Genomic DNA, 12468 nt, shown 5'->3' on the forward strand with positions numbered 1-12468 from the left:
AACTGGGAGCACATAAGGAATTATCCTGATGATCTCCGCCTTGCATTCCTCGTCCCTACTACGGAGCAACGCATCGACGAGTTGGCGATTACGTTCTATGGAAATAAAATTAATTATTCTGCAGCAGTAATTGTACTGGAAGAACTCTGGTATTATAAACCCAATTTGGAAGAGTTGTTGGAACAATTTAGACTTGCTTATAGAGAATATGTGTTCATGCCAAATGGAATAAGGTGTGCTAACAGATATTTCGACTTTCGTCAGGGAAGATATAGGCCTCTATGGTATTTGTATTAGAAATGTACATTGCCAATGTTTCTTCTCTGCTTCTAACTTGTGAACAAGCCTATATGTTGGTTTACCCTGATTAGGAGACGTCACTACCCGTGAGGCCATTTTCTAGGATGGCCTACGGCTGGCCCTAGAGGTTGCCCCTCAGTCTGCAAGATCCGGGCAGTCGCAGAGGGTGGGCTTACTGGTAGTTGGGAGCTCCAACGTCAGGCGCGTAATGGGGCCCCTTAGGGAAATGGCAGCAAGAGAGGGTAGGAAAACCAATGTGCACTCCGTGTGCATACCGGGGGGAGTCATTCCAGATGTGGAAAGGGTCCTTCCGGATGCCATGAAGGGTACAGGGTGCACCCATCTGCAGGTGGTCGCTCATGTCGGCACCAATGATGTGTGTCGCTATGGATCGGAGGAAATCCTCTCTGGCTTCCGGCGGCTATCTGATTTGGTGAAGACTGCCAGTCTCGCTAGCGGGATGAAAGCAGAGCTCACCATCTGCAGCATCGTCGACAGGACTGACTGCGGACCTTTGGTACAGAGCCGAGTGGAGGGTCTGAATCAGAGGCTGAGACGGTTCTGCGACCGTGTGGGCTGCAGATTCCTTGACTTGCGCCATAGGGTGGTGGGGTTTCGGGTTCCGCTGGATAGGTCAGGAGTCCACTACACGCAACAAGCGGCTACACGGGTAGCAGGGGTTGTGTGGCGTGGGCTGGGCGGTTTTTTAGGTTAGATGGCCTTGGGCAAGTACAGAAAGGGCAACAGCCTCAACGGGTGCGGGGCAAAGTCAGGACATGCGGGGACCAAGCAGCAATCGGTATTGTAATTGTCAACTGTCGAAGCTGCGTTGGTAAAGTACCGGAACTTCAAGCGCTGATTGAAAGCACCGAAGCTGAAATCGTTATAGGTACAGAAAGCTGGCTTAAGCCAGAGATAAATTCTGCCGAAATTTTTACAAAGGTACACACGGTGTTTAGAAAGGATAGATTGCATGCAACCGGTGGTGGAGTGTTCATCGCTGTTAGTAGTAGTTTATCCTGTAGTGAAGTAGAAGTGGATAGTTCCTGTGAATTATTATGGGTGGAGGTTACACTAAACAACCGAACTAGGTTAATAATTGGCTCCTTTTACCGACCTCCCGACTCAGCAGCATTAGTGGCAGAACAACTGAGAGAAAATTTGGAATACATTTCACATAAATTTTCTCAGCATGTTATAGTCTTAGGTGGAGATTTCAATTTACCAGATATAGACTGGGACACTCAGATGTTTAGGACGGGTGGTAGGGACAGAGCATCGAGTGACATTATACTGAGTGCACTATCCGAAAATTACCTCGAGCAATTAAACAGAGAACCGACTCGTGGAGATAACATCTTGGACCTACTGATAACAAACAGACCCGAACTTTTCGAATCTGTATGTACAGAACAGGGAATCAGTGATCATAAGGCCGTTGCAGCATCCCTGAATATGGAAGTTAATAGGAATATAAAAAAAGGGAGGAAGGTTTATCTGTTTAGCAAGAGTAATAGAAGGCAGATTTCAGACTACCTAACAGATCAAAACGAAAATTTCTGTTCCGACACTGACAATGTTGAGTGTTTATGGAAAAAGTTCAAGGCAATCGTAAAATGCGTTTTAGACAGGTACGTGCCGAGTAAAACTGTGAGGGACGGGAAAAACCCACCGTGGTACAACAACAAAGTTAGGAAACTACTGCGAAAGCAAAGAGAGCTCCACTCCAAGTTTAAACGCAGCCAAAACCTCTCAGACAAACTGAAGCTAAACGATGTCAAAGTTAGCGTAAGGAGGGCTATGCGTGAAGCGTTCATTGAATTCGAAAGTAAAATTCTATGTACCGACTTGACAGAAAATCCTAGGAAGTTCTGGTCTTACGTTAAATCAGTAAGTGGCTCGAAACAGCATATCCAGACACTACGGGATGATGATGGCATTGAGGATGACACGCGTAAAGCTGAAATACTAAACACCTTTTTCCAAAGCTGTTTCACAGAGGAAGACCGCACTGCAGTTCCTTCTCTAAATCCTCGCACAAACGAAAAAATGGCTGACATCGAAATAAGTGTCCAAGGAATAGAAAAGCAACTGGAATCACTCAATAGAGGAAAGTCCACTGGACCTGACGGGATACCAATTCGATTCTACACAGAGTACGCGAAAGAACTTGCCCCCCTTCTAACAGCCGTGTACCGCAAGTCTCTAGAGGAACGGAGGGTTCCAAATGATTGGAAAAGAGCACAGATAGTCCCAGTCTTCAAGAAGGGTCGTCGAGCAGATGCGCAAAACTATAGACCTATATCTCTTACGTCGATCTCTTGTAGAATTTTAGAACATGTTTTTTGCTCGCGTATCATGTCATTTCTGGAAACCCAGAATCTACTATGTAGGAATCAACATGGATTCCGGAAACAGCGATCGTGTGAGACCCAACTCGCCTTATTTGTTCATGAGACCCAGAAAATATTAGATACAGGCTCCCAGGTAGATGCTATTTTTCTTGACTTCCGGAAGGCGTTCGATACAGTTCCGCACTGTCGCCTGATAAACAAAGTAAGAGCCTACGGAATATCACACCAGCTGTGTGGCTGGATTGAAGAGTTTTTAGCAAACAGAACACAGCATGTTGTTATCAATGGAGAGACGTCTACAGACGTTAAAGTAACCTCTGGCGTCCCACAGGGGAGTGTTATGGGACCACTGCTTTTCACAATATATATAAATGACTTAGTAGATAGTGTCGGAAGTTCCATGCGGCTTTTCGCGGATGATGCTGTAGTATACAGAGAAGTTGCTGCATTAGAAAATTGTAGCGAAATACAGGAAGATCTGCAGCGGATAGGCACTTGGTGCAGGGAGTGGCAACTGACCCTTAACATAGACAAATGTAATGTATTGCGAATACATAGAAAGAAGGATCCTTTATTGTATGATTATATGATAGCGAAACAAACACTGGTAGCAGTTACTTCTGTAAAATATCTGGGAGTATGCGTACGGAACGATTTGAAGTGGAATGATCATATAAAACTAATTGTTGGTAAGGTGGGTACCAGGTTGAGATTCATTGGGAGAGTGCTTAGAAAATGTAGTCCATCAACAAAGGAGGTGGCTTACAAAACACTCGTTCGACCTATACTTGAGTATTGCTCATCAGTGTGGGATCCGTACCAGGTCGGGTTGACGGAGGAGATAGAGAAGATCCAAAGAAGAGCGGTGCGTTTCGTCACTGGGTTATTTGGTAACCGTGATAGCGTTACGGAGATGTTTAATAAACTCAAGTGGCAAACTCTGCAAGAGAGGCGCTCTGCATCGCGGTGTAGCTTGCTCGCCAGGTTTCGAGAGGGTGCGTTTCTGGATGAGGTATCGAATATATTGCTTCCCCCTACTTATACTTCCCGAGGAGATCACGAATGTAAAATTAGAGAGATTAGAGCGCGCACGGAGGCTTTCAGACAGTCGTTCTTCCCGCGAACCATACGCGACTGGAACAGGAAAGGGAGGTAATGACAGTGGCACGTAAAGTGCCCTCCGCCACACACCGTTGGGTGGCTTGCGGAGTATCAATGTAGATGTAGATGTAGATGTAGAAGGCAAGGTCATATCACATGGTTTGGGAAAAATCAGTTTTTAATTGTCCTGAGGACAATATCCGCATAAACAGCACCAATCATAATGAAATCGGATTATTAATTTCCTTGTGACTGGTGCAAAACGTGTTCAATATGCTGTCCACCGTTTCAGTTGAAATCGAGAAACAGCATGTTCCACAACTCTTCAAAGTGTTTCCGGGATGACGTTCAGAATGTGTTGCGCAATGCGTGTCTTAAGTTTGCAGTCGGATCACTGAACGCAACATCTTTCAGACAGCCGCACAGCCAGAAATCACACGGATCAAGATCAGGTGATAGAGACGGCCAGGCTGTAAGGAAATGGCGGCTCAAAATTCTAGCATTTCCGAAATGGTACCTCGGCAGCTGCTTAATTGGAATTTCAGTGTGCGGAGATGCGCCATCTTGCATACAAACGACCCCATCCACACACCCACGCTGTTGAAGAGCTGGAATGAAGTGGTTGCGCAAAACAGACTGATAGCGCTTACCAGTGACGGCACAGGTAACAGGAGCGGAAGCACCTGTCTCTTACAAAAAATATGGCCCTATGAAAAATGGTGCCGTAAATCCGCAACACACAGAGACCTTTTCAGCACGGAGTGGTACTGGTTGGTTTGCGTGTGGATTTTCCGTTGCCCATATTTGACAATTCTGTGTACTGACATATCCTGTCTGATGAAAGTGGGCTTCGTCTGTCCACAAAATCTTCCACGGTCAATCATTGTCCACTTCTGTGCGAGCAAGAAATTCTAAAGCAAACGTCTCTCTCTTGCTGGCAGGCCAACAGGAAGCAACTCGGGCACATGGGAAATTCTGAATGGACAGCAAAGAAGAATGTTTCGTAGGATTTTACGCGCCGTGCTCACGGGTACGCCCAACGTTCTGGCAGTTCTCCGTGCACCACACGTTTGCACTCCACCACTCGCCTCCTCCTGCACTGCTGTGGCTTCTGCAGAGCGACGTGTGCACAGCCATCGTCCTTGTAATGCAGCTTTACGAGCAGAGCGCGATCCTGCACTGAGACAGTCACGGCGAACGTTGCAGATGCGGAAGGAGGAAAAGCCGTGGACCCGGCGTGTTTATACCAACTTTACTGGGTCGTGCGCATGGAAGGTGTTTTCATTTACGTATTCTGACACATAGAGCGCCATCTACTGATCAATCTTCACAATTTTTTTTTCTTCTGACGTACGTTTTGCTCCTTCTCCGGTAATATTCCGTTGCAAATTGACGTAATTGTTACTAGAGGTGTTATTTCTACAGCGTTTTGAAAGTTTAATTATAATCACTCTGTTAGTGTCACCAAATTCTGACTCTTAACAACAAATATGTTGTGAGAAAAGAAATGTAGGGCATTACTTATTGAACGACCCTCGTACAGTTGAATAAATGGCCTCTAGCATAGAAACCATACACTTCCGGGCATAAGTTAATTAGACCTTTTCTGTGATTCTTGAGTTTCTCCGGCGTATTTGATAATCAAAATATCCACGGGTGTACTGCCGGTCTACAGTGTCCAACGGGCACAATATTTCGGCGATCATACAGGTCGCCATCATCAGGTGAACTGACGGACTGAGCTCCTGTGAACGTGCCGGCACGGAGATCCGTACACTATGGCTGCTCAGGGGGAACTGGGTTCGGTCGCGGCGGCGGCCCATGTAAATACCCTCCGCCCGCGGCGCGCTCACTCCGCCGTCCGCGCCCCGCGCCACGGTCGCGCGGTGGAACAGATTGCGACGGCGTCTGAGATGACGTCGGTGTGATGGTTCTGTCCGCCGTGGTCGTCACAACTATACATTTGCTGGATTTACTCTTGATTAACCCAATCGCTGGTTCCCAAGCCTTGCTAAGAGTATAGCCACAGTCACGGTTTATGAGTTCGTCATTGGTGCGAATTTCGATGGCTTACACGGCGGACAGAACCATCACACCGACGTCATCTCAGACGCCGTCGCAATCTGTTCCACCGCGCGACCGTGGCGCGGGGCGCGGACAGCGGAGTGAGCGCGCCGCGGGCGGAGGGTATTTACATCGGCCGCCGCCGCGACCGAACCCAGTTCCCCCTGAGCAGCCATAGTGTACGGATCTCCGTGCCGGCACACTCACAGGAGCTCAGTCCGTCAGTTCATCTGGTGATGGCGACATGTATGATCGCCGAAATATTGTGCCCGTTGGACACTGTAGACCGGCAGTACACCCGTGGATATTTTGACAGACCTTTTCTGATCTGTATCCTCTCTTCAGTCAATCCCTAGAGCTTGTACATGGTGCAGAAATCATCCAGTATATTAGTGAAGATGAAGCACCAACGTATTGTTTTGTCAGCACTTGGTTTCGTTGTGTCGACACGAGTGCTGGAAGAGCCCTTTCAATGTATTGTTTGTGCCCGGCAGGGCCCGTACGCTCTGAAGACCGTGGACTTTGGCGCCTGCGACGACGGGGAATACCCGGGGATGCTGGTGAACGTGTCGCTGATCTTGGACGAGGCTGTCAACGAGACGGCCTACACGGGGGAGTTCACCGCCAGCTACGACTACCTGGCGGACGACTGCGAGGTGAGCGCTCGGCGGCAGCGTCTCTCAGCTCTGGAGCACACGCGTGTTGTCCGATGTAAGGGGCTATTAGGCTAAGCTCTGCACCTCAGCTGCTTCCGAAGCCGTTTACGATGTCGTAATATCGTTCCCACTGGGAAGCACTCACTAAGCGGCACTTAGCGTATTCCCATTGCTAATTACTTACAGAGAAGGCAACGGCCTTGCCGCAGTGGTAGCACCGCTTCCCGTCACATCACCGAAGTTAAGCGCTGTCGGGCTGGGCTAGCACTTGTATGGGTGACCATCCGGTCTGTCGAACGCTGTTGGCAAGCGGGGTCCAATCGGCCCTTTCGAGGCCAATTGAGGGGGTACTTGAATGAGAAGCAGCGGTTCCGGTCTCTTAATCTGGAGAGCTGCGTGCTGACCACATGGTCCTGCATATCCGCTTACAGTGAGGCCTGTTGGCCGAGGATGACACGGCGACCGGTCGGTACCGTTGGGGCTTCATGACCAGTTCGGGCAGAGTTTAGTTTAATTACAGAGAAATAGATATCGATATTTTTTCCTTTTCTTTTTAATGCAACTGTAGAAATTTATCCTGGTAGAATCGCAGTTGCACGAAGACGTTGCACTCTTCGGAATCCCGTTACTATTTTGGGAGTAGTTACAACACCTATGTGGTTTGATCTTGAAGTGGTTTGCCGTCTTAACGCGGAACTCGTAATTTCTTAGCCAAATAAGATATACGTCAGGTCTGATAAAGACGAAACAAAGTTTATAGAAAGACGTCTTCAATACACCATGAGCTCCATTAGAACTATTTCATTTCCCAAAATCGGTTTTCCGGTTAATAACACATCACCAGTGGCATTTTATACACAGGAACAAACGATTGTATGTACATATATTTCTGCAAAATGATAACTGTACATATATAGCAGTAATATAAGTCTACTTACATTATGCTCTTACATAGCAATGACACATTTGTCATTTAATATCACAGGATCTGAAATATTTCCCATAACATACACTGAAACGCCAAAGAAACTGATATAGGCTTCCGTATTCAAATGCAGAGATATGTAAAAAGGCAGAATAGGCGCTGCGGTCGGCAACGCCTGTATAAGACAACAAGTGTCTGGCGCAGTCATTAGGTCGGTTACTGGTTGGTGCTACGGCCATCGGTCCCTAGGTCGGTTACTGTTGCTTTGCAGGATATCAAGATTTAAGTGAGTTTGAAGGTCGCGTTATAGTTGGGGCATGAGCGATGGTACACAGCATATCCGAGGTAGCGATGAAGTGGGGATTTTCCCTGATGACAATTTCACGAGTGTACCGTGAATATCAGGAATCCGGTAAAACATGAAATCTCCGAGATCGGTGCGGCCGGAAAAAGATCCTGCAAGAACAGTACCAACGCCGACTGAAGAGAATCGTTCAACGTGACAGAAGTGCAACCCTTCCGTATCTTGCTGCAGATTTTAATGCTGGCCCATCAACAAGTGTCAGCATGCGAACCATTCAACGAAACATCATCGATATGGGCTTACGGAGCCGAAGACCCACTCGTGTGCCCTTGATCACCACACGACACAAACCTTCACGCCTCGCCTGGCCCGTCAACACCGACAGTGGACCGTTGATGACTGGAAACATGAGACCTGTACGGACGAGTACCGTTTCAAATTGTATCGAGCGGATGGACGTGTATGGGTATGGAGACAACCTCGTGAATCCATGGACCCTGTATGTCAGCAGGGGACTGTTGAAGCTGGTGGAGGCTGTGAAATGGTCTGGGCCGTGTGCAGTTGAAGTCATGTGGGACTCCTTATACGACTAGATACGACTCTGACAGCTGAAGCGCACGTAAGCATCCTGTATGACCACCTGCATCCACTCATGTCAATTGTGTATTCCTACGAACATGGGCAATTCCATCAGGACAATGCGACACCCCACACGTCCAGAATTGCTGCAGAGTGGTCCCAGGAACACTTGCGTTGGCCACCAAACTCCCTAAATATCTGGACTGCCTTGCAACGTACTGTTCAGAAGAGATTTCCACCCACTCGTAATTTTACGGATTTATGCACAGCCCTTAAGGATTCATGGTGTCAGTTCCCTCGAGCACTACTTCAGACACTTGTCGAGTCGATGCCACGTCGTGTTGCCGCACATCTGCGTGCTCACGGGGACCCTACACGATATTAGACATGTTTCTTTGGCTCTTCAGTGTATTTCAGATCCTGTCGTATTGACTGACAGCATGTCACTGCTACACAAGTGCATGATGTAAATGAACTTATATTAGAGCTATATACGTTCAGTCACCATTTTGTAGAATTCGATGCACGCACAGTTGTTTGTTCCTCTGTACTAAATGCCTCTGGTGATGTGTTTTAAAACCGAAAAACGATTTTGACAAATAAAACAATTCTAGTGCAGCTCATGGTACGCTGAAGACGTCTTTCTATACCTTACCGGTACGCAGGGCAACGGAGGAAGTGTAGCCTCCATTCTGTCTGCGTCGTACGCACCTGTTGAGTGATGGGCGGCACTTGAGCAGCCGGTTAATTAGAGGGACTGCAGAAGACGCGTGGAATTCTACCGCTCGGATCTGATGCGACATCAGGACAAAAGGCCCTTCCTTCAAAGAATTCTCTTTACCGAAACTCATGAAACGTACTTACCTGTCTTTATACCTCTGTTCCTTGTTTTATAGATCCATGTAATTTTTTACATGCACCTTCCTTGCAATGGGCAGGCAGAAACGAGACCAGAAATTTTAACGTTAGATACCACTTGCTTTGTTTTCCAGTGGAAGCGTCTGTTCTATCACATATAGCCAAGTACTATTAGCACCAGTATACAAAATGGTTCAAATGGCTCTGAGCACTGTGGGACTTAACTTCTGAGATCATCAGTCCCTTAGAACTTAGAACTACATAAACCTAACTAACCTAAGGACATCACACACTTCCATACCCGAGGTAGGATTCGAACCTGCGACCGTGGCGGTAGTGCGTTTCCAGACTGTAGCACCTAGAACCGCTCGGCCACCCCGGCCGGCACCAGTTTACACTTTTGTAAGCAGACCCACATGGCGGCAACACAAATTTCCATGTGAGGCACCAATAGGTTTCATGTTGAAAACAGGTAAAGTCAATGTTGTAAGTACTACAAATTCTCCGAAACAGCTATTAGGATCTAAAAGAGTGAAACGCAATTGAATTTGTGTCCCTTGAACTAAGATATTACCAGCACAAAGTCCTGAAGTTCCATTTGAAAGATCGAAACTGATACCGATATGCACCAAGTGATCAAAAGTACCCCGACACTCCCAAAAACATACGTTTTTCATATTAGGTGCATTGTGCTGCCACCTACTGCCAGGTACTCCATATCAGCGATCTCAGTAGTCATTAGGCATCGTAAGAGAGCAGAATGGGGCGGTCTGCGGAACTCGCGGATTTCGAACGTGGTCACGTGATTGGGTGTCACTTGTGTCCTAAGTCTGTACGCGAGATTTCCACACTCCTAAACATCCCTAGGTCCAATGATTCCGATGTGATAGTGAAGTGGAAACGTGAAGGGATACGTACAGGACAAAAGCGTACAGGCCGACCTCGTCTGTTGATTGACATAGACAGGCGACAGTTGAAGGTGATCGTAATGTCTAATAGACAGACATCTGTCTAGACCATCAAGCAGGAATTCCAAACTGCAACAGGATCCACAGCAAGTACTATGATGGTTAGGGAGGTAAGAAAACTTGGACTTCATGGTCGAGCGGCTGCTCATAAGCCACACATCACGCCGGTAGATGCCAAACGACGCCTCGCTTGGTGTAAGGAGCGTAAACATTGGACGACTGAAGATTGTAAAATTGTTGTGTGTAGTGACGAATCCCGGTACGCAATGTGGCGATCCGATGGCAGGATATGACTATGGCGAATTCCCGGTGAGCGTCTTCTGCCAGCGTGTGGTTCAAATGCCTCTGAGCACTACGGTACTTAACTTCTGAGGTCATCAGTCCCCTAGAACTTAGAACTACTTAAACCTAACTATCCTAAGGACATCACACAATCTATGCCCGAGGTAGGGCTCGAACCTGCGACCGAAGCGGTCGCGCGGGTCCACACTGAAGCGCGTAGAACTGCTCGGCCACAAAGGCCGGCCGTGTGTAGTGCCAACATTAATATTCGCAGGCGGTGATGTTATGGTGTGGTCGTGTTTATCATGCAGGGGGCTGGCACCCCTTGTTGTTATGCGTGGCACTATCACAGCACAGGCCTGCATTGATGTTTTAAGCACCTTCTTGCTTCCCACTGTTGAAGAAAAATTCGGGAATGGCGATTGCGTCATTCAACACGATCGAGTATCTATTTATAAAGCACGGCCTATGGCGGAGTGGTTACACGACAGTAAATTTCTTGTAATGGACTGGCCTACATAGAGTCCTAACCACAATCCTATAGTTTGGGATGTTTTGGAACGCCGTCTTCGTGCCAGGCCTCATCGACCGACATCGATACGTTGAAAGGGTCCTGTAGCCACCTTTCATTAGTCCGGTAGCCCATTTTCTCTAGCATTTCTCTTTCTTTCCCTTGTTTATAACTCTCATAGTGGTGTGATTGAATGAATGTGTTTATGTGTCGTTGCTAGAGGGTGGCGTAGTCTGCTACAGAAAGTCTGCAATAGTCATGCGTACAGAATAGCAACTCTCGTAGTGGTTAAGTAGGCAACGAGGTTTGCGCTACTTGTGAGAAATCCATCTGCATTAGGTTGGTAGCGGAAATGGCGTCTTTGGGTTTTCCGAGCCACGCGGAGCGTGGAAGAGGACGGAGAAGAAAAGGCGAGGCAGTCTGCCGCCGGTACGGGAAGCGTCCACAGCTGTGCTCCACACGAAGAAGGGTGAGTTAAGGCCGGTTCCCACTAGGGCTGCCGCGCGTCAAAACGGCGCGTCAGCGGCGTGGTTGCCATGGAAATGGCGTCAGCGGCAAGGCGCGGCGGGCTCTGCGTCGCGGTTTGACCATGTCGAACCGCTTCCGCTGCCGCGTGCCACGCTCCAGGTGCGCGCCGCCAATCACAGAATGCGCTGAGCGTGACGTCAGGTACGGACTCCCGGGCCACACGAACTTTCGCCGAACCGCTGGCGCGGACGCGGCGGCAGCTATGAAATACTTATCATCCGATTCCAAGGAAACTATTCGGTAGAAAAATTTGATTCTTGGGCATGTTACAGCCTGATATCTTCTCTCGATAAAGGACCGAATTTCTTTTCGTTATTCGTCGTGGTTACTTGCTGTATCGCATTTACGTAAACCTTTACACGAAATTTTAATGAGTGTGCAGAGGTAAAAACGCATTGCGTGGACTTTGCGTACAGTTCATTTTAGGTAATACATTATTGCGTATGAAATTTAGTCAACATATCGAAATTGTTTTTAAAGCTGAGAGCAGATCGATAGCTATCACCGTTCTCGAGATATTGACTGATACGTCGGCGGACGGGCTGTGCCGTCACCGCTCGCGGGTTGCTCGCGGCGCGACCGGTACTTCGTCCTGCTCGTCGTAAACCATGTGGTTGTATCAACCGCAAATTTCGTAAACGGTTCAAGAAATCGAAATGTGTTTTTTTTTTGCAAACGATAACTTGTGAAAAGTCATGTATTTCGTCGCATGATAAATATTCTAAATCTGTTTATATACCGAGATATGAAAGTAACTACAGTTTTTCAGAAGGGATAGATGAATTTTTTTAAATGGCATTAATAGCATGTTGAATGAGAAGTTAAACCGAAACTAATTTGCTGGTATGTCATAAGATGTAATTTACTAAATATGTAGAGCTATTGATTATTTCCTTTCTTTTTTCTTTATCCAGTGTACTTTACTGATTCAAGACGCGTTTCGCCTTTTACTTTAAGGCATCTTCGGTGGAATCTAGAATGACTCAGTTTTGTTTTGATCTGTGATACTTGCAGATTATAAAACAGTTCACATCTTTT

At 47.3% G+C, this 12468-nt stretch overlaps 1 protein-coding gene across 1 annotated transcript in view; it reads left to right on the forward strand.

The window, feature by feature from the left end:
* The window catches only part of LOC126426927 (uncharacterized), a 163063-nt gene that overhangs the window by 13713 nt on the left and 136882 nt on the right, over positions 1–12468 (forward strand). The window contains exon 2 of the mRNA XM_050089034.1: positions 6314–6475. Coding sequence (XP_049944991.1) covers positions 6314–6475 — 162 coding nt within the window. The remainder of the gene's footprint in view (positions 1–6313; positions 6476–12468) is intronic.

The sequence above is a fragment of the Schistocerca serialis genome, chromosome 11, assembly GCF_023864345.2.
Source record: "Schistocerca serialis cubense isolate TAMUIC-IGC-003099 chromosome 11, iqSchSeri2.2, whole genome shotgun sequence".
NCBI lineage: Eukaryota > Metazoa > Arthropoda > Insecta > Orthoptera > Acrididae > Schistocerca > Schistocerca serialis.